At 40.7% G+C, this 20,796-nt stretch overlaps 12 protein-coding genes across 12 annotated transcripts; 6 read left to right on the plus strand and 6 right to left on the minus strand.

The window, feature by feature from the left end:
- Positions 1-163: 163 nt before the first annotated feature.
- PAS_chr4_0469 (Hypothetical protein) lies at positions 164-1,249 on the minus strand (the record flags this gene model as incomplete). The annotated part of the gene is made up of 1 exon (XM_002493855.1): positions 164-1,249. One exon carries the CDS (start codon positions 1,247-1,249, stop codon positions 164-166), a length of 1,086 nt encoding a protein of 361 aa, XP_002493900.1.
- Positions 1,250-2,122: 873 nt separating this feature from the next.
- On the minus strand, positions 2,123-3,682 carry PAS_chr4_0470 (Mitochondrial aldehyde dehydrogenase; the record flags this gene model as incomplete). The annotated part of the gene is made up of 1 exon (XM_002493856.1): positions 2,123-3,682. The coding sequence occupies one exon, from the start codon at positions 3,680-3,682 to the stop codon at positions 2,123-2,125; it is 1,560 nt and encodes a 519-aa protein (XP_002493901.1).
- A 389-nt stretch (positions 3,683-4,071) lies between these two features.
- On the plus strand, positions 4,072-5,538 carry PAS_chr4_0471 (Hypothetical protein; the record flags this gene model as incomplete). Its single annotated transcript, XM_002493857.1, has 1 exon — positions 4,072-5,538. One exon carries the CDS (start codon positions 4,072-4,074, stop codon positions 5,536-5,538), a length of 1,467 nt encoding a protein of 488 aa, XP_002493902.1.
- A 175-nt stretch (positions 5,539-5,713) lies between these two features.
- PAS_chr4_0472 (Conserved protein involved in exocytic transport from the Golgi) lies at positions 5,714-7,063 on the plus strand (the record flags this gene model as incomplete). The annotated part of the gene is made up of 1 exon (XM_002493858.1): positions 5,714-7,063. The coding sequence occupies one exon, from the start codon at positions 5,714-5,716 to the stop codon at positions 7,061-7,063; it is 1,350 nt and encodes a 449-aa protein (XP_002493903.1).
- Positions 7,064-7,232: 169 nt separating this feature from the next.
- PAS_chr4_0964 (uncharacterized protein) lies at positions 7,233-8,834 on the plus strand (the record flags this gene model as incomplete). The annotated part of the gene is made up of 1 exon (XM_002493859.1): positions 7,233-8,834. One exon carries the CDS (start codon positions 7,233-7,235, stop codon positions 8,832-8,834), a length of 1,602 nt encoding a protein of 533 aa, XP_002493904.1.
- Positions 8,835-8,946: 112 nt separating this feature from the next.
- PAS_chr4_0965 (uncharacterized protein) lies at positions 8,947-9,853 on the plus strand (the record flags this gene model as incomplete). The annotated part of the gene is made up of 2 exons (XM_002493860.1): positions 8,947-8,989; positions 9,213-9,853. 2 exons carry the CDS (start codon positions 8,947-8,949, stop codon positions 9,851-9,853), a joined length of 684 nt encoding a protein of 227 aa, XP_002493905.1.
- Positions 9,854-9,870: 17 nt separating this feature from the next.
- Positions 9,871-11,676, minus strand: PAS_chr4_0966 (uncharacterized protein; the record flags this gene model as incomplete). Its single annotated transcript, XM_002493861.1, has 1 exon — positions 9,871-11,676. One exon carries the CDS (start codon positions 11,674-11,676, stop codon positions 9,871-9,873), a length of 1,806 nt encoding a protein of 601 aa, XP_002493906.1.
- A 170-nt stretch (positions 11,677-11,846) lies between these two features.
- On the minus strand, positions 11,847-13,913 carry PAS_chr4_0473 (Mitochondrial inner membrane ATP-binding cassette (ABC) transporter; the record flags this gene model as incomplete). Its single annotated transcript, XM_002493862.1, has 1 exon — positions 11,847-13,913. The coding sequence occupies one exon, from the start codon at positions 13,911-13,913 to the stop codon at positions 11,847-11,849; it is 2,067 nt and encodes a 688-aa protein (XP_002493907.1).
- Positions 13,914-14,585: 672 nt separating this feature from the next.
- On the minus strand, positions 14,586-16,715 carry PAS_chr4_0967 (uncharacterized protein; the record flags this gene model as incomplete). Its single annotated transcript, XM_002493863.1, has 1 exon — positions 14,586-16,715. One exon carries the CDS (start codon positions 16,713-16,715, stop codon positions 14,586-14,588), a length of 2,130 nt encoding a protein of 709 aa, XP_002493908.1.
- Positions 16,716-16,873: 158 nt separating this feature from the next.
- Positions 16,874-18,070, minus strand: PAS_chr4_0474 (Member of the Sir2 family of NAD(+)-dependent protein deacetylases; the record flags this gene model as incomplete). The annotated part of the gene is made up of 1 exon (XM_002493864.1): positions 16,874-18,070. One exon carries the CDS (start codon positions 18,068-18,070, stop codon positions 16,874-16,876), a length of 1,197 nt encoding a protein of 398 aa, XP_002493909.1.
- A 198-nt stretch (positions 18,071-18,268) lies between these two features.
- PAS_chr4_0475 (Essential protein involved in transcription regulation) lies at positions 18,269-19,639 on the plus strand (the record flags this gene model as incomplete). The annotated part of the gene is made up of 1 exon (XM_002493865.1): positions 18,269-19,639. The coding sequence occupies one exon, from the start codon at positions 18,269-18,271 to the stop codon at positions 19,637-19,639; it is 1,371 nt and encodes a 456-aa protein (XP_002493910.1).
- Positions 19,640-19,743: 104 nt separating this feature from the next.
- Positions 19,744-20,784, plus strand: PAS_chr4_0968 (uncharacterized protein; the record flags this gene model as incomplete). Its single annotated transcript, XM_002493866.1, has 1 exon — positions 19,744-20,784. The coding sequence occupies one exon, from the start codon at positions 19,744-19,746 to the stop codon at positions 20,782-20,784; it is 1,041 nt and encodes a 346-aa protein (XP_002493911.1).
- Positions 20,785-20,796: the final 12 nt, after the last annotated feature.

Raw genomic sequence — 20,796 nt, forward strand, 5'->3', positions numbered from 1 at the left:
ATCCGCCTTCAACAAAAAGCCTAAACCCTGACCTTAAAATAATAAAACATCGACACTAGAGAGTTTGAAACTCAAAAATGTAATTAAGAAATGAATATCTTGCCTTTAATGAACAAGATAAAAAAAGGAAACAAATGGTCGTAATGTACAGTTGAAAGGGCCACTAAAAAGATCCTTCAAAACGACCAGCCTCAAGTTCTTCGATGATAGTATCTCCAACGACATCGTCATTGTCGTCATCCTCTACCAATTCGATAGTGGAATACTTGATAAGATCCCATCTTTTCCAGAAACTAAGACTGTCGTCAATATTGTTTGATTCCACAAAATCTTGAAGATGATACTTTGACTTGATCAATTTATCCTTCAAGTCTTGCAGTCTCAAGTTAGAGGGTTTTTCGGATATTCTGTTGTTATCACTTTCATAATCAGTGATGTCCGTCAAATCACCGTTATCCTCGTCATTGTTCTCAGCTTCCACATCCTCTTCGTCAGAAGAAAATATAGAGTTAGGAGTGTTGGGCAGTATCTGCTGTGCAGAATTAGTGCTCAAACTTCGAGTTCGCTGATGCTGTTGGTGGTGTGATGACTTGGAAAATCCATATACTTGATCTTCTGTGTTAGAAGTTGCATCACAATATCTAGCCCAAGCTTCATCAATAGCACCAATCAAATAGTCAAAACACCTAGATCTAGCGGTGACATCAGACTCTGGGACGCAGTGTCTAGATCTAGAACTGTGGCCGCTAGAAGTTGATAAAAAGCTAAGATCGGTAAGCTTTGGCGGAGATGTATTGAAGGACGCTCTTTTCATCCTATTGAGAGATGAAATGTCAGAGTTTGGATTTTCCCGTTCATTGGTTAACAGAGAGAAACTGTGTTTATTGGTAGCACGATGCCCAATTGGTTTGGACACCATAACATTGCTATCATCATCCTCTTCGTCGTAATCATCTTCTTGGCTGTATTTTGCAAATGCAGGAGAGAGTGATAAATCCATAGAACCAAGACGGAAAACTCCTGCTTTGGGTCTAGGACAATCATCGTCCTCCTCGTCTTCAGCTTCGGACGACGACGATTCAACAGGCAAGCTACTCAAACGTTTTTTCATAGGTTTGGACTGACATACCGGAGACGATAGCTGCGCTAAGGAAATAGACGCAGAGCGACCATAATTCGTGTTAGGACAGAGTTTCTTTCTGATTGAAGAATCAGAAGTAGTGGAAGATCTCTTGAGAGACAGTGCCATGTTTAGATAGTAGTGCGTCGACAAATAAAAAAAATCGTGAAGCAACCAAAAAAAACTGGGTGGCAAAAAAACTGACCAATCAGAGTGGAGGAAAAGACCTGAGCAGCACAATTAAGTGGTCAGAAGTGTTTAAAGTCGCCTGAAAAGGAGAGGTAAAAGGGTATCGAAATAAGTGTGAAGACCTAGTTCAAAAACCTAACCTGTTAGTGTAAACTTTTGAAGAATACAGTCACAAACAAACAGCAAGTACAAATGTGTTGCTGTAAATTTTATGGGAGCGAATTGGCTTTCAAACAACAGAAGAAGAAAACCAATGGAAAAAGTGGCAATTTTATTCAACGGACACTTTGGCTGTAGAGAGTGCGCGAACCAACGTTCGAGAAACGGTATGATTGGTTGGTTTCAAAATTTGCTAGGTACGTTATCGTGGTTACAAGGCTTACGTGGCACTAAAGTGAAAGCGTGGATTACTATTGGAGTGAGGTTATTGTATGGCAGTTTAGGGCGGTCCAACAGTTGGATTTGACGGTCTCGGCTGCTCTGGTCTGTGGTAAGCTGGCTTCTTGGCAAGAGTGTTGCTTGCCACAGCGCAGAACTGATAGTTACTCAAGCTTGCTATTTTTACACAGCAAACTTGTTTCCTTTTCTCATCTGACTTCCAGCCAGGTTAAGTCCGATGAAGTACACAAATAGGGAAAGCATATGCAAATACAACATACGCAGCAAGGAGTCGAGATTGGGTGGGGCCAGGTAAAGGAAGGAAAAACTCCTTCCCCCTACAAAGATTGGCAAATAATCGTACTGCAATGCAATTATTCCGAAACTAAGTCCATCGCATACAGCACCCGCATACAGCATCGCTCATACTTTCACCTAGGTATGTGTTGGCATCGATGTGGTCTTCGCTGAATCCTCGTAATCAGAAGTCTTCCATAGCCTCGTAATAGTTTTGGGCTTAGTGAGGAAATTCAGCCCTGCCTGCCCGTAGAAGTTCAAATCTCCTAGGAAGGAACCCCTGCTGCCAGTGAATGAGAACATAGGTAATGGCACAGGGATAGGTACATTAACCCCAATCTGGCCAACATCAACGTTCTTGGTGAACTTTTGTTGCGCAGGACCCGACGTCGTGAAGACTGACGTCCCATTGCCATAAGGGCACTTGTTGATAATCTCAATAGCCTCATCCAAGGTTTGTACGTTGATGACTGACAAAACCGGAGCAAATATCTCCTCTACGTAACAATCCATATCGGGCTTGACATTTGCTAGAATTGTAGGTGCCAAAAAATTTCCTTTAGAATACTGCTCAGGATGTTTTCCTCTTCCATCCAGTAGAATTTTTGCTCCTTGCTTAATTGACTTTTCAATGATCTTCTCTGCTCTCTCTTTAGCATTTGGGGTTACCAATGGACCTAGATCAGAACTGGGGTCAAATCCACTTCCAATCTTCAACCCTTTGGCATAATCTACTACGTCCTGAACCCAGTTTTTCGTCTCTCCAACACAGATGAGGACAGAAATTGCCATACATCTTTGTCCAGCCGCTCCGAAGGCAGCTCCGTTTATAGCATTAACGAATTGTGATCTATTCGCATCTGGGAGAACCACTAAATGATTCTTGGCTCCTAAATTAGCCTGGCACCTCTTTCCATGCTTAGTAGCTTCTTGATAGATATACTCACCGGCTTTGTTACTCCCAACAAAAGTCACAGCTTTCACTCTGGGATCTCTTATAAGCTTGTTCACCGTTGGGACTTTTCCGTGGACAATGTTGACTACTCCAGGAGGGATTCCAGCTTTCTCTACTAGCTCAGCAATAATCAATGCAGCCCCAGGCGCCCGTTCTGATGGCTTGATGACCGTTGTATTGCCTGTCACTATAGCCAGGGGTAGGGTCCATAAAGGAATCATAGCAGGGAAATTAAAAGGGCATATTGATGCAATCACTCCCAATGGCTCTCTTGCCATTGAAGTCTCCATATCAGCACTAACTTCCAAGAAGGACCCCTTCAAGTCTGACGTGATAGAGCACGCTTGCTCTGCCACCTGTAGTCCTCTCAAAACGTCACCTTGTGCATCAGCAAAGACTTTACCTTGCTCCAATACTATGACGGAGGCAATTCTGTCAAAATTCTCTCTCAGCAATTCAACCAACTTGAAAGCAAATTGCTGTCTCTTGATGATGGAGACTTTTTTCCAAGATTGAAATGCAATGTGGGACGACTCAATTGCTTCTTCCAGCTCCTCTTCGGTTGATTGAGGAACTTTTGAAACCACAAAATTGGTCGTTGGGTCATGTACATCAAACCATTCTGTAGATTTAGATTCGACGAAAGCGTTGTTGATGAAGGAAAAGGTTGGATACGGTTTGTCGGTCTCTTTGGTATGGCCGGTGGGGTATGCAATTGCAGTAGAAGATAATTGGACAGCCATTGTTGAAGGTAGAGAAAAGGTCAGGGAACTTGGGGGTTATTTATACCATTTTACCCCACAAATAACAACTGAAAAGTACCCATTCCATAGTGAGAGGTAACCGACGGAAAAAGACGGGCCCATGTTCTGGGACCAATAGAACTGTGTAATCCATTGGGACTAATCAACAGACGATTGGCAATATAATGAAATAGTTCGTTGAAAAGCCACGTCAGCTGTCTTTTCATTAACTTTGGTCGGACACAACATTTTCTACTGTTGTATCTGTCCTACTTTGCTTATCATCTGCCACAGGGCAAGTGGATTTCCTTCTCGCGCGGCTGGGTGAAAACGGTTAACGTGAAATGAAATTAGACACACAACAAATCTCTCATCTCCTCTCACGTCAAATGTATCATTTAGCTCCACGGAAGAAGCTCCTGATTTGGGGTGGCAGTCTGGGATTTGTACTACTTCTGCTCATAGTGGCATCATCTCACCAGAGGATCAGATCCACAATTCTCCATCGAACGCCAATTTCAACTTTGCCTGTCATTTCCCAAGAAGTTATCACTGCGGATTATCATCCAACACTATTGACCGGGTTCATACCGACAGACTCCGATGATAGTGATTGTGCTGATTTCAGTCCAAGCGGTGTGATTTACTCGACTGACAAGCTCGTGCTGCACGATTCTCTGAAAGATATCAGAGATTCTCTTTTGAAAACACAATACAAAGACCTCGTAACTCTTGAAGATGAGGAAAAAATGAATATAGACGATATTTTAAAACGTTGGTATACTCTCTCTGGTTCAAGTGTTTGGATTCCCGGAATGAAAGCGCATTTGGTTGTTTCCAGAGTTATGTATTTAGGAACCAATGGTAGAAGTGACCCATTAGTATCGTTTGTTAGAGTACAATTATTTGACCCAGATTTTAATGAGTTGAAGGACATAGCGCTCAAGTTTTCTGATAAGCCAGATGGAACGGTCATATTCCCATATATTCTGCCTGTAGATATACCGAGAGAAGGAAGTCGATGGTTAGGTCCTGAAGATGCAAAGATTGCTGTAAATCCAGAAACGCCAGATGATCCAATAGTGATATTCAATATGCAAAACAGTGTGAACAGAGCCATGTACGGATTTTACCCTTTCAGACCTGAAAACAAACAAGTCTTGTTTTCTATAAAAGATGAAGAGCCAAGAAAGAAGGAGAAGAACTGGACTCCGTTTTTTGTCCCTGGCTCACCAACTACCGTTAACTTCGTATATGACCTACAGAAGTTAACAATTCTAAAGTGCTCCATCATAACCGGAATCTGTGAAAAAGAATTTGTTAGTGGAGACGATGGGCAGAATCATGGTATCGGAATATTTAGAGGTGGATCAAACCTTGTCCCCTTTCCTACCAGCTTTACTGATAAAGATGTTTGGGTGGGCTTCCCTAAAACACACATGGAAAGCTGTGGATGCAGCAGTCATATTTACAGGCCTTACTTAATGGTTTTAGTGAGGAAAGGAGATTTCTACTACAAGGCGTTCGTCAGTACACCGCTAGATTTTGGAATCGACGTTCGATCGTGGGAAAGTGCAGAGAGCACTAGTTGCCAAACAGCCAAGAACGTGCTAGCAGTCAACTCCATCTCTAATTGGGATTTACTAGACGATGGTCTGGACAAAGATTATATGACAATCACTCTCAGCGAGGCAGACGTTGTCAACTCAGTATTGAGAGTCCGTGGTATCGCCAAGTTTGTAGACAACCTCACAATGGACGATGGATCCACAACCCTTTCCACTTCAAACAAGATTGATGAATGTGCAACTACTGGCTCCAAACAATACTGTCAAAGGTATGGTGAGCTTCACTAAGCCTTGGGGGACTTCAAGTCTTTGCTAGAAACTAGATGAGGTCAGGCCCTCTTATGGTTGTGTCCCAATTGGGCAATTTCACTCACCTAAAAAGCATGACAATTATTTAGCGAAATAGGTAGTATATTTTCCCTCATCTCCCAAGCAGTTTCGTTTTTGCATCCATATCTCTCAAATGAGCAGCTACGACTCATTAGAACCAGAGTCAAGTAGGGGTGAGCTCAGTCATCAGCCTTCGTTTCTAAAACGATTGAGTTCTTTTGTTGCTACAGGAAGCGCCCTAGGGAACTTTCGCACTTTGGAAATAGATTTTGATGACCAAGAGCGGGAGTTGATATTAGAGAGGCTGTCCAAAGTACATGGGATCAGGCCGGCCAAATTGATTGGTGTGACTAAACCATTGTGTACTTGGACACTCTATTACAAAAGCGAAGATGATTTGAAGTATTACAAGTCCCGAAGTGTTAGAGGATTCTATCGAGCCCAGAATGAAATCATCAACCGTTATCAGCAGATTGATAAACTCTTGGAAAGCGGTATCCCATTTTCATTATTGAAGAACTACGATAATGAAGATGTGAGAGACGGCGACCCTCTGAACGTAGACGAAGAAACAAATCTACTTTTGGGGTACAATAGAGAAAGTGAATCAAGGGAGGTATTTGTGGCCATAATACTCAACTCTATCATTAATGTGGTTCTTTTGGTAGCAAAAATCTTTGTTGTTTTGTTCAGTTCCTCACTCTCATTGATGGCTTCGTTAGTTGACTCCGTGATGGATTTCTTATCTACTTTGATCATATATGTTTCTAACTCTTTTGCTGGGAAAAGAGACAAGAATGAGTATCCAGTTGGAAGGTCAAGGTTGGAGCCCTTAGGAGTTCTTGTCTTTTCCGTAATCATAATTGTCTCTTTCATCCAGGTCGGAAATGAATCTTTGAAAAAGCTAATCAGTGGCGACCGTGATGTTGTTTCTTTAGATAAAACCACTATCAGCGTCATGGTATTCACCGTAGCTGCAAAGCTATTCGCCTACTTTTGGTGCAAAAGCTCCAAGAACTCCTCTGTTGTTGCATTGGTGGAAGATGCCAAAACTGACATTGTCTTCAACTTGGTATCTTTAGTCTTTCCTGCTTTGGGCCATTGGCTGGGTATTTGGTGGCTTGACCCCCTAGGTGCTCTGTTATTATGTGTATACGTGATAGCTCTATGGGCGTCCATTGCATTTGTCCATATCAACAATTTAACTGGATCAGCAGCCACTAAAATCGATATGCAAACAATAATATACCTGATTCTTCGATTTTCAGAATCGATTACCAAAATCACCAGTCTGAAGGCATATCACGTTGGGGACCACATCAATGTTGAAGTCGACGTGATATGCAACTCCAAGTTAGACTTCAAGGAGTTCCATGATCTGGCCGAATCAATTCAATACACGATAGAACTGTTACCCTATGTCGAAAGAGCATTCGTCCATTTAGACTATAGACTGGGAAACTACGTAGGACATCTACACTAGAAATATGTAAATTATAATCCTTGAATTTTGCTTACAATGTTCAGCGATAATAATAATTGTCACCGAATCTTCGCTTACGTCGCTACTTGGCACGGCACTACTATATTGTCTCTCCAATCTCATTCCTCCCATAACGGTGAAGAAGGCAAATACATACCAACCCTATTAGATGGATCCATCACAGGAACAGAGGGAATGGCAAGAACAATCAATTGCGAATCCCCAACCTCAGAGTGGGACAATCATCGAGGATTTTGTGTTTGCTGTAGGAATTATCAACTTTCATCACATCAGAGGACCTGAGATTGAGTATTGGTTGGATGCAGAGGGCAAGTCGCCGTTAGACACGGAAAAGATTGCTAGCATAAATGAAAGATGGCCGTATTTATCCTTTGAAGCACTACCTGATGGAGCTCATATGTTCACTGAATGCTTTTCTGAGTTTTCTCTAGTTTTTGACCAATCGTCATTATTTGGCTGCGCCTGTGTCCGACAGGTTGACAGGGCAGATTTGCTCAATAATGAAGACAAAGAATACACGAGGAGTACAGTACAAAAGGCTGTTGTTTTAATAACCCGATACCCCATTACAATCCAATTAAGGGAGCAGCTAAGCATTATCACCATGACGTTCTTTGAGCAGATGGATTTTAGAGATAGAGAGATAGTGCAAATGTTTTATGATAATATAAGAACAAGGTATAAGCATGTTAAGATATTGAACGATGATCCCTATGAAACCCTAACAGAAAATAGTAGCAATGAAAATGGCGACGGCGCTTTGAAGATTATAAAGGAGTCTGACTTTTATGTTGGACTGGATCTGAAGCATTTAGTTTTGGGCTTGAAGCGAAACTTGCTGATACTTTTGAAAGCATTACTATTAGAGAAACGTATCATGTTTTACAGCAAAAACTTGATGAAGCTGTTCAATTCCCAAATGTCTTTCTTATCATTAATACCTAATTTATTACTAAATTTGCAGGATTGTTCCGATCCTTCATTGAACAGTCTCTCTCAAAACAGAAAGAAGCTCACATCGTTGAAAACTAGTGACAGAACTTCTTTGCTAAACTTCATTGGATTGCCTCTCAAATTGTTTGATAAAGGTGGATTCTTTCAACCATACCTCACACTTCAGCAAAATGAAGTGCTGAACAAAAAGACCACATTATGGTACCTTGTAGGCACCTCAAATGATTTATTTTTAAATCAAAAACACAAAATTGCAGACATTGTTGTTCATGTTGATCATTTAGGAGAATCATCAATTGAGATCCTCAATGAAGATCTCAAACCATCACTTTCATTAACCAACGCAGATAAAAAATTCATTGACTTCATTGTCCACCAAGTTAAGCTTGCCCATTTAGAAAATGAAGGTTCAGGCAGCAATACAATAAACAATTTCAACCTTTCCCGATCATTCAACGGGGGTAACGAGTTCATCAGAAACAATCTTGAAGATTACTTAATCGGACTTTTATCCACATTGAAGTATGAAAAATTCCTTGAAAATGCCACTCCGACCCAACTGAATTCATTGATTCCCATAGGAAATACGAATCACAACCAGTTGCACAGTGACGTCAAACATTATAACGAACTTTTCATTTCAGAGTATCGAAAATCGAACAACTACCAAATTTTCGACGATAGCACGGATGACGAACTTTTCAATTTTTTTGAGCCGACCCATGCAGCTAATCTCATTGCATCACCCAACATATGGGATAAGATGGCAAAACCATTCCAGAAGTTAAGGCGGTAGGTTATGTAGTTTTGGCAAGTCCCAACAGTAATTAATAGACGTTTCCTATCGCGATTATAAAATCTCCTGTATTGTCCCTTGCTTCCACTCTCTTAGTTTGGCATACGTATCAATGAGCAAAAAGCTAATAGTTTTTGGAGGGAATGGCTTTCTAGGTAAGTCAATTCAATGCTATTTATTCAATTAACCTTGCTAACAGTTTTTTCAAGGAAAAAGGATATGCCAGGAGGGAATCAAGGCTGGTTTTAAAGTGGTTTCATTATCGTAAGTACTTCACATTTTCTTCCTCTAAGTCAAGTTCTTCTAACAATAAAAAAAGCTCTTCTGGAAAATCCCCAACAAAGATCTTACCTTCTGATGATGAGTGGGTCAAAAAAGTTCAATGGAAAAAAGCAGATGTTTTCAAACCAGAATCCTACAAAGATATCCTTAAAGATGCCAATGCGGTAGTTCATTCAGTCGGAATTTTGCTTGAAAACGCTGAATATAAGAAAGCCATCAATTCAAACAACGATCTACTGGGAGAGATCATGAGTTTCTTTCAAACCTCTAACCCAATGACCAAGAACGTTTCCAATTCTTATGACGCAGTCAATAGGGAATCCGCTGTCCTATTGGCCCAGACTCTTATTGAAAGTAAAGGAAAATTACCCAAAAGCATTTCTAAGGCACCGGCATTCGTCTATATATCTGCAGATCAGCAGCCTCCATTTATTCCGTCAGGATACTTAGAGTCAAAAAGAAAAGCTGAATTTGAACTATATCAACTTCAACCTGGAATTAGACCAGTTCTCATGAGACCCTCGTTCATGTTCGATGAACATATCTCAGGAGACGTTAGAAGCAAACTGAAAGATTTGATAAAACTCGGTGACCAGTTTAACCAAAAAATACTCAACAACGCCTTAAAAGATATCATAAGACCTACAGTATCTACCAATCAAGTTGCAAAAAGTGTCATTGAAAAGATCAACGACCCAGAATACCATGGACCAGTTTTGCTTGAAGAAATAGTCTAATATATTAGCGTATACAATCACCTCTTGAACTTTTTCAAAGGATTAACTCTTTTCCTCACGCCTCCTCTTGGGCCTCTCTTCTCATGCTTATTTGGGTTTGTATTCTTGAAAGGCACAAATCCAACCGTTGGGTGAGATCTGGCTCCCTTCGGGAGCAGGTAATCGGGAACTCTCTTCAAATGAGGTTGAACTCTATTTGGATGCAGTTCTTTATCATGCCTCAAAGATAGTAAGTCTTGTGGGTTCTCTTCAAAATGTCTCTGTAACTTTTCATTGACCATGATTTCTTGCTTGATCTCCTTGATTCTAGCATTCCTAATAGCTGTGGCGGTGACGGCTCTGAATGCATCTTCCATACGGTATCTGAAACCTTCTACCTGGGACTCGTTGAAATGATAAGGTTCCAGTTTGGAGCCTATTCTACCTTGAGCCGTCATTATTCTGGCCAGAATCTTTTCATCTCTCTTGGCACTTTTTAAGTTGGAAGCAATGTGTTTATTCCATAACCTCTTTTCGACAACAAATGAGAGTGCCATACCAGACTTTCCTGCTCTTGCCGTTCTTCCAACTCTATGAACATATGACTTGGCTGTTGTTGGAAGATCGAAATTCAGCACGCAGGCTACATTTTTAAAATCCACACCTCTGGAAAAACCTGAATCCCTTTGCTTGGAGCTTTTACTGTTGATTTTTTCTTCCTCTTCTATCTCCTCCTCTCCGTCTTCATTCTCTTCAGTTTTCTCTGTATTATTCTCGGTAGATTTCTTTTCAGCTACTTTTTCATCAGCATTCGTTTCAGTTTCATTTGCTTCTTCCAAAAAATCTTCTTCCCTTTCTTCTCCCACGCTACTCTCATCAGTTGCAATTAATAACCGATAGACATTCTTGTTGAATTGATCCACAGTATGCATTCTTGAACTCAACGGAAGTTCGTTGTTTAGCAAACATGACTTGATACCAAACTGTTCCAGAAAGAGTTTCAATCGGTATCCTCTATCAATGTTATTGACAAAGATCAAGGTCTTACCTTTGATCAGGTTCAATTTAAATATGACATAACTCAGCAAAAATTTTTCCAGTTCACCGGTTTTGCAATAGTACTGAACTAAATTGGAACTTTTTATCGCATCGTCGTTTAGTTTTAACACAGCAGGTGCCTTACAATACAAAGCTTTCAGCTGTTCAACGTCTTCATTCATAGTAGCACTCATCAAGAACACCTGAATTTTATTTTGTAAGTTCAAATAGAGCTCAGTTAGTTCCTTCAAATCATCGTCATATCCATAGGAAAAGATAAGGTCCACTTCATCGATGACAAAATATTTGAGCTGGCTCAGGTTTACTTTTGAACTTTTCTTCAAGAGTTGCAATAACTTGGTTGGAGTAGATATGACAATTTCAGGAAGTTCTGACAACTGTGCTAGATGGATCTGTTCACTGACACTATTAGACAGATTCAAACACTTAACCTTTTTGCTGCAGAAACTTGTAAGACTGTCCAAAAACTTGTCAACCTGAACAGATAGTTCTCTTGTGGGCACCAAGATAACAGCTTGAATACCGGGCGTTCTATTATTGTTGCTTAAAATACTTTGCAAAATAGGAATGCAGTAAGCAGCTGTTTTCCCCGTTCCTGTACTTGCCTTTGCAATGACATCTCGTTTCTCTTGCAAAGCTAAAGGAATAGCTTTAGCCTGAACTAATGTCGGATGCTCATAACCCAGCTCGTTAATGGCCTGTAAAATTCTAGGATCAAGGCCAAACGAGTCAAAAGTTGTTGAGTTATCCACATAAGCTTCTGCTGCTGCTTCTAATCTAGCCATTGATGGAGTATATGTGTATTGAGAGAAGCGGATAGGGCAAAAAAATTTTAGAATTATTTTTTTTCTTTAGCGAAATAAGGAGATGAGGATTCAGATAGAAGCGAACGGATCCTAGATATCACAGTAATATTATGATCAGTTATATACAGGTACAGAGGCCAAAAAGTGATCTACTGATCCACTTTTTCAGACGTAGCTTCAACTTCTTTTTCTTCCTCAAACATGTGCTCTTGGATAGTCCATAGCTCACTGTAGAGAGACCCTGGTTGTTGTAGTAACTCTTGATGGGTTCCTTCTTCGATTACATGGCCCTCTTTCAACACAATAATCTTGTCAGCATCAGCAATTGTTCTCAGACGATGAGCAATTGAAACATTAGTGTTAGAGTTTTGTTTAAACACTTCTTTTATTGTCTTCAATAGGGCCTGTTCAGTATGAGTATCCAAGGCTGATGTTGCTTCATCGAAAAAAGTTATCTTAGAATTTTTCAATAACAGTCTTGAAATGGCAAGTCTTTGCTTTTCACCACCCGAAATCATCATACCCCTTTCACCCACTATAGTGTTCGAACCGTTGGGTAGATCTTGGATCAACTTGTCCAATTTGACCTGGCTGATGACATTTCTCACCTCATCGTCTGTAGCCGACAACCTTCCAAATCGAACATTCTCCCAGATCGTATCATTGAATAATGGAGTGTCTTGAGGAACAACCCCGATATGTTTTCGTAAGCTTTCCACGTTCACTTCTTTGATGTTCTGTCCATCTATGTAAATTTTTCCCTCAGTGACGTCATAAAATCGGAATACCAGCCTCAATATAGTGGATTTTCCTGATCCTGAAGGACCCACAATGGCTACCTTGTGACCAGCAGGAATAGTAAACGAACAGTTCTTCAAGATTGGCCTGTCAGGGTGGTATCCGAAAGAAACATTCTCAAATCGGATTTCTCCACCTTTCACAAGCAAGTCTGGGGCACCAGGAAGAGATTTAATCTCAACCTCCTCCTTTTGTAGCTTGAAAAGAGACTCCATGTCTAGCAAAGACTGTTTCAACTCCCTGTAGACAGAGCCCAGAAAGTTCAACGGAACGGAAAGTTGAAATACTAATTGATTGATAAGGACCAGGTCACCTACAGTCAAATATCCCTGGGATACTCCCACACATCCCATAAACATCATAGCTGTCAAAGAAGAGGTAAAGATAAGATTTTGGCCCGAGTTCAAGTATGCCAAGGACGTCGCTATCTTAATTTGAGCATCCTTGTATTTTGTCAAAGCTGCATCATATTTCATTGACTGAAACGACTCATTGTTGAAATACTTGATCGATTCAAAATTGATCAGAGAATCAAGAGCCACTGATGCAGCTTGATTGTCAGCATTGTTCGCCTGTCTCCTAAAACCGGTTCTCCAAGTTGTTGTTCGGATTGTGAATATAGAATACGCAATCATGGTAGCTAGGGTTACAGCTGCAAAAGACATTCCATAATTGTAAGTTAGAATACCACAAACAACCGAAATTTCAAAAGTTATAGGGATAATATGGAATACCATGGCACTTAGCACGTAAGCGATACCTTTTGTACCACGGTCAATGGCACGAGTCAACCCACCAGTTTGGCGAGTAAGATGGAAATTCAGATCCATATGCAACAAATGTACAAAAGTATTATGAGCCACTTTCATAATGGCGCTCTGAGCAACTCTAGCAAATATTGCGTTTCGAAGTTCACCAAAGAGCACAGCGCCAAATCGGGCACCACCATAAGCAATGATCAGTGCTCCAATAACTGAAGTCACCGTTCCTACGTTTTGTTCCCAATCGATATTCATATTATCCACAATTGATTTGAAGAAAAAAGGAACCTGAACATTGAGTAGCTTAGCAGCTACCAACAATGACAATGCAATAACAACACGAACTTTGGCAGCAAGGTTATCCTTGGGCCACAAGTAGGCCATTAAATCCTTGATAATTTTCAATTGCGAAAGCTGCGGAAGTTTCCTATCCGGCTTGGAAGCCTTGTGACTGCTGAACCGTAGTTGAGGTTGATAAACTGGTTTCAAGGCAGACTTGTATGTGATTGCACTGGCATTTCTAAATCCTGAGTGAAATACCGATTGATACCTAAAAGAAATAGCGGGTCGAAACTTAAAGGAAGGCGGTAACCTAATGGGTGTCCTCATTATAGACGAGAACGATGGCAAACCATTGCAGGACAACCTTGTTCTCATCTTTTGTTTGGGAGGAGAGATACCGAGTGTCTGACTTTCAAGTGACAGTTGGGTCTGATGTACAATATTCACGTGATCAGAAACAAGGAGGTGGAGAGAATGAAAAATAAAAAAGAAGCCCAACGCGGGGCTTGAACCCGCAACCTTGTGATTAAGAGTCACACGCTCTACCGATTGAGCTAGCCAGGCTGTTTTATTTCTAGGAATTAAGGAGATAACCTTAAAGTTAACTCAAGAAACACTCTAAAACGAGTGGTGGATTATCATTACCAGTTAGCTTAGTGTTCGCCATATTATAGACCTAGCGATTGTTTAATAGATTGAAGCACATTCCAACAGGATGAAATTCAGAGGACTTACGGGTAATGTGCACCTGAAATGAGAACTTTTGTAAGAATGTCAACTTAATTTGTGATAGATACTCGTATGTCTAAATCAGCTAACTAGAATGAAATTAACAAACTTGGGTCATTATCTTAGAAATGCTACATTCAAGTGATACGGAAGTATAACGGTAGAAAAATAAAAATCGGATTTGATCCTCGAGTGCATTGTATGTGTGGTTGAGTTCAATATCTCTCAAATATAGCATAGACAGTAAGGTCAGTATTGACGCAAATATTGAAGCTGACAGCTTGGTGTCTATCTTTGGGTGAATTAACATTACATCCTTCACTGTGAATTAACAATACCTGTCCTGCGACACCAACAATCGTCTATCTCGTTCTCGTATTGAATGTAAACTTTGTCGAAAGCAGGATTATTCGTAAGAAGTGCTTGAACTTTTTGTTTGATGGATAATGAATTCTCAGTTCTATAATATTGAATATGAATGTAGCCTGTGAGGGTATCCTTGGGACCATTTCCATTGAGAGGCCAAAATCTTGGTGTTGAGTAAGATTTTACAGCATGGATCGAAGATAATGCCGATAAGAAATCCTTAATCGCCTGATCATGATTACCAGTGACCGAGAGGAGCAAATTCTTGCTCGAAGACTTCAATAATGGTAAGGAACTAACAAAAATCAAAGATGCAATAGTCAACGACATTATAGGATCCAGGATTTGAATGTTAAGCCATTTAATCAACAAGGTGGAAATAACAACCCCAACAGATCCCAGGGTATCAGCAAGAATGTGAAGAAAAATACCACGCATGTTGTCATTGTCAGCAACTGTGTGTTGTGGATGGTCTGGAGTTTTGTGTTCATCGTGGTCATCTTCACACTTGGAATGCGAGTGGTCATGAGCATGGGTATTATTATTTTCATGTGAATGGCTATGATCGTGGCTATGACTATGTCCGTGACTATGTCCGTGGCTGTGTCCGTGATCAAACGAATAGATCCCGACTAGGTTTACCACAAGTCCTAAAAAGCTGACAATTAGTAGTTCATTTGTTTTTTGAAGGTCAACTGGATGGAAAATACGGTGAATTCCTTCACTGAAAATCCCAAAGACTATCCCCAGCAATAAACTTGCATTTGTAAAACCTGCTAAAGTTTCAATCCTTGCAAGTCCAAAAGGATAAAGGTTTGCAGAATCATAGAATTGAATACTATTCAGTTGAGCCTTTTTGACTTCATATTCTTGCCTCGGTAAATGTCCATACCTTTTTTTGAGTTTACGTTCACGCTCTTCTCGGAGAGCCTTAGAAGCTTTTTGTCTTTCAAGGTCTTCGGCAGCAAAAAAGTTGGCAAGCAGCCCCAAAAGTAATGATGTGCAGTCCAATAGCATGTGCAAAGAATCGCTCAACAAACTTAGAGATTTGGAACGGAAGGAATACAACAATTGTACCAACATGAATGAGGTGTTCAGAAGAAGAAAGTTGAAAATGGAGCTTGACTTTTGAGACTTGAGTAAACGACTAATGAATGAGGGTTTCGCAGCTGAGCTGCGGGGCTCTTTTGGATGCAAAGACTTGTTAAAGTTTGCTTCATCAATGGCGTCTTCCAGCGACAATGGTTTCAAAAATATCATGACGAAACCGTTAAGTGACAACTCAAACAGGTATTCCAGGAAGTGCTTCGGAATGCTGAGAAATGACACCACCATGCAAATTAGACTGAGAATCAAGAGATGAGCCTTAGGATTGGTCAAGAATGCTGAACGGTCGAACGCTTGAAAAGGTGATTGCAAACGTGATTCTGTCTGAGAAACGGTTAATAGTACTAATGATCCCACAGCAATGAACAACATTTGAAAATTGATACTATCAAGTCCCCACCAAAGTAGCAGAGCAAAACTGACAGCTGATATCAAAACATGTCTCAACTTGCCTTCGGAACCAGCAAGGCTTAATCCGTTACGATTGAAATGTAAGAAAATCCAATAAGGGATCAATAGACTGAGATAGGAAATCACCAATTTTGGAAACACATCTTTGTCATGATTTCTTGCCACGTCGTAAATAAAGTAAATCCCTGCAAAAAACAACGATTGAAATTTCAGCAGCTTTGAATCGTACTTTGCATCAATCCTTGTGCATATCAACGTGATGATCACCAAGCTAATGGTTCTCCCTACTGGCAGGTAACCGTTTGCGAAAAACAGAATTGTCAACGATAAATACACTAAAAAATCATTCCCCTTCTTCTGTGGTTCATCAGTCATCTCTCTAGTTGCCCAGCTATTCCAAAATGTCAAAGCTGTAGGGATCAAGCTGCTGAGAAACACACTCTGAAGAAAACAGAGCATAGGGTCTTTTTGAATCGAACCCAGCAGTCTGAACGAAATTGCCAGCGTTGGAAGTGCTAAATATAAAGGAGCAAGGTCCAAGATGCTGAAATTTTTTCCGTTCATTATATCTATGAGCTATTAATCACCCAATTAAGGATGATACTGGTATAATGTAAGGCTAGACACCATTGCATGCACCGAGAACGAGAATAGACACCTTGGGGGTTGGTTCGCGAAATGTTCCTTCCTGTGGTTTACTTCTATTAAGGGTGTAGTGTACGCTATATTTTACATGTGTTCAGCATGTCAATCTTAATTTGAGGAGTAGAGGTCTTTACTCTTTTGTAGATGTATTTGTCTTTGTAGCCTGAAACCAAATCAGGAATGGAATCACAATCTGCAACGACTATGAGGTCCATATTCTCGATGTAGTTAATGATCGAGGTTGGAGGTGGCTCCTTATTGAGCCAAATCACACAACCTTTACAGCTTTTCACCGCTTTCGCAAACTCCTTTACCATTCTTTTGACTCCAGGGATTTTCAATGATGTGCCTGCTACTATCAGGCAGTCAGGTCTTGATTTCAAGTCCATTTCGCTAATGGCTCCGATAGCTTCTCCATCAGGATGATGTTCGTTGTAGAGAATAATCTTTGGTTTGAGAATTCCGTGTCCTAACGTCCGTTTACCAACTAGTTCTCTCACATTGTCCAGTTCTATGCATTCAGGGCAGGACATTTTTGCAGAGAAATTTGGTCCCAGGGGATAATTAATGTGACATTTAGTGCATGAAACCTGTTTTATGTTCCCATGTAGTTGAATAACATTGGGGAATGGAGCCTTACTAGGCAAAGGAGACTTGGTCTCCAGATAGGGACATTGCAATTCCAAACAGTCAATGTTTTGAGTGTATACTCTTAATAGGTTTGATGTTTTTGCTAGTTCGTTAATGAAATGGTGAAATTTACTGGGTTTGCTTCGTTCAACCAAACTTGACAGATCCCTAATCATGCTGGTAAATTGTTGAATCTTATCAGAAGATCGAAATAAGTTTATGTCGAAAAGATCCTTTCCCGAGGATCCGCCGTATTTGCTAAATATTCCCTTGGAAGATCGAAAGTCTGGAATTCCTGAAGCAACTGATACACCAGCTCCATTGACTACAATGATCCGTTGAGAATTGATCAATGCATGATATAGGAACCCTACTTTCTCTGGTTCATCTGAGAGCGTCTGGGTGACGTCGTGAACTTCTAGGATTGTATTTTTCTCTGGTCTGTATTTCAATGGCACCCTTTTCAGCCGTTTTCTTCTGGTTGGTGTGCTCTCTGTACTTGCAGGTAATGTTTCAGGAAACTTTTTCCTAATACTCTGAGGAGTTGGAGGAAGATACGTCTCTGAATCAGAAATCAACACTGAATCCTGTCTTTCCCTCTTCATACCAACGGCAATTGACTCATGTTCAGCAGTCTTGCCCATGGCCAACTTGGTTAAGTAAAGATGGATTATGCCCAATTAGGAAATTTTAATTTAGCTATTGCCTACTTTTTTTTCTTGGGTGCACCGCGAGGAGTGCGCACCGGTCTGTCCCCCCAACACCACCTTACGAGCTTCATGGAAAAAACTAAACATTACCAATCCTCCTACAAGTCTCCAATTCATCACATCTAAGAGATCATGGTTCAAATATCCGAGGTCAAAGAGTCGGGAAGCAGAGAGTCCAGAACTGCCGCGCATACCCACATTAACGGTCTAGGGTTGGACGAATACGGAGCTGCCAAGAAAGTTGATGGTGGTTTTGTAGGCCAAGCTGAAGCTAGAGAAGCTTGTGGTGTTATTGTGGACCTTATCAAGTACCGCAAGATGAGCGGAAAGGCTATTCTACTTGCAGGTGGCCCCGGTACTGGTAAGACAGCTTTGGCATTAGCCGTCTCACAGGAACTAGGCCCTAAGGTTCCATTCTGCCCTATTGTAGGAAGTGAACTTTTCTCAGCGGAAGTGAAAAAGACAGAAGCATTGATGGAGAACTTCAGACGAGCCATTGGTTTGAGAATCAAAGAGATTAAAGAAGTATATGAGGGCGAAGTCACGGAATTAACGCCCGAAGAAAGTGAAAATCCACTAGGAGGTTACGGTAAGACGATCTCCCATGTCATCGTGGGTCTTAAGAGTGCAAAGGGAACCAAGCAGCTTAGATTGGATCCAAGTATCTACGAAGCTATTCAAAAGGAACGTGTGTCTGTAGGAGATGTCATTTATATTGAGGCTAATACTGGTGGTATCAAAAGAGTTGGACGTTCGGATGCTTACGCTACCGAGTTTGACTTGGAAGCTGAAGAATACGTACCACTACCCAAGGGCGACGTTCACAAGAAAAAAGAGATCGTACAAGATGTCACCTTACACGATTTGGACATGGCCAATGCCAAACCCCAGGGTGGACAAGATGTACTCTCTATGATGGGCCAACTACTGAAGCCCCGTAAGACAGAGATCACTGATAAACTACGTCAAGAAGTCAACAAAGTTGTTTCCAAATACATTAGTCAAGGTATTGCCGAACTGGTTCCAGGTGTGTTATTCATTGATGAAGTGAACATGTTAGATATTGAATGCTTCACTTATTTGAATCGTGCCTTGGAAAGTAAGATAGCTCCCATAGTGATTCTAGCTTCCAACAGAGGAAAGACCACTGTGCGAGGCACCGACGACGTCAAGGCACCTCATGGGATTCCACCAGACCTTGTTGACAGATTATTGATTGTACGAACTTTACCTTACAACAAAGAGGAAATACAAACTATTATATTCAAAAGGGCCAAGATAGAGGGATTGAATATCAATGAGCAGGCTCTGGATCGTGTTGCTACTATCGGAAGCGAAAAGTCTCTGCGTTACGGCTTACAGTTATTGACACCAGCTGGAATCTTAGCCACCACTTCAGGACGTACTGAAATCCTTCCTGAAGATATTGATGAGTGTCTAGACTTATTTCTAGATGGGAAGAGATCTACCAAGATATTGGAGCAAAGTGAGTCTTATTTGTAGTACATACAGAAACTTTTCAAGTCAACCAAATAGTGAAAATAAAATAGCCCTCCGCGAACAGACTCATAAAACTGAACCTAGAGTTGTACTTGCAACTTCAAAGAATGGCCAAGCTGTACTTCCTTGGAGCTGGTTCCATTGGTGGGTTGGTAGCCACACAAATCAGTAATGTGACGAAACTGGACATTGTACTCCTGCTACGTAATGAGAGACGACTGAACAAATATTTAAACAATAACAGCAAATTTACCTATGAAAACTTGACCAATTTGAGGAACCCTACCAAAGAAGAGTACCATTTGAGGGCTATAAGTCACATCCCCAAAGATCATGGAGGACTCCCAGAACATATTGACAACTTAATAATAACAACGAAATGTCACCAAACGGTTGAGGCTCTGGAACCGTACATCAGTTGTATAAGTGAAAAGACCAATATCCTTTTGATTCAGAATGGGTTTGGAGTTGAGTCAAAACTGAAGAAGATTTGGCCTCAGAATAAAGTTCCCAACATGTTTCAAGGTGTCATAAGTCATGGCGTTTTCAAGGATCGTTTCTGGAATGTAAAACATGTTGGAAATGGAGATTTAAAGATTGGTCGATTAGCCAATGAAGACACAGAAGTTCCTCAATTTATACAAGACTTATTGGTGAGCCCAGTTTTGAATGCTGAACTACTTTCCTTCAAAGACCTTTTGAAAATAAGATTAGAAAAACTGATAGTTAATTGTTGCATAAACCCCTTAACTGCCATATATGACTGTCTTAACGGGGAGTTACTCCAACTTTCCCACAGACAATTTCATAGAGTGATCAATGAGTCTGTCAGGTGTTTGACAGCAGATAAGGAGTTGAACAAGATATTTGTCAATGATGCAGCGTTTGCACAGCTGATGGACAGAGAAAGATTACTGAAAACAGTCCTCAAGGTTTGTGAATTAACGAAGAGGAACTCCTCTTCTATGAGGGAAGATGTTAGACAAGTCCACCAAACCGAAGTGGATTTCTTGAACGGATACATCAGTGATGTAGGTAAGAAAAACAAGGTATTCACGCCACACAACGACATACTATCAGAGATGGTTAAAAATAGGGTGTTGTTAAACTATAAAAGGGAAGAATCAGGGGCAAGGTTGGTGCAATAATTTATATAAAGT

Source organism: Komagataella phaffii, chromosome 4 (genome assembly GCF_000027005.1).
Source record: "Komagataella phaffii GS115 chromosome 4, complete sequence".
In the NCBI taxonomy this organism is placed as follows: Eukaryota; Fungi; Ascomycota; class Pichiomycetes; order Pichiales; family Pichiaceae; genus Komagataella; species Komagataella phaffii.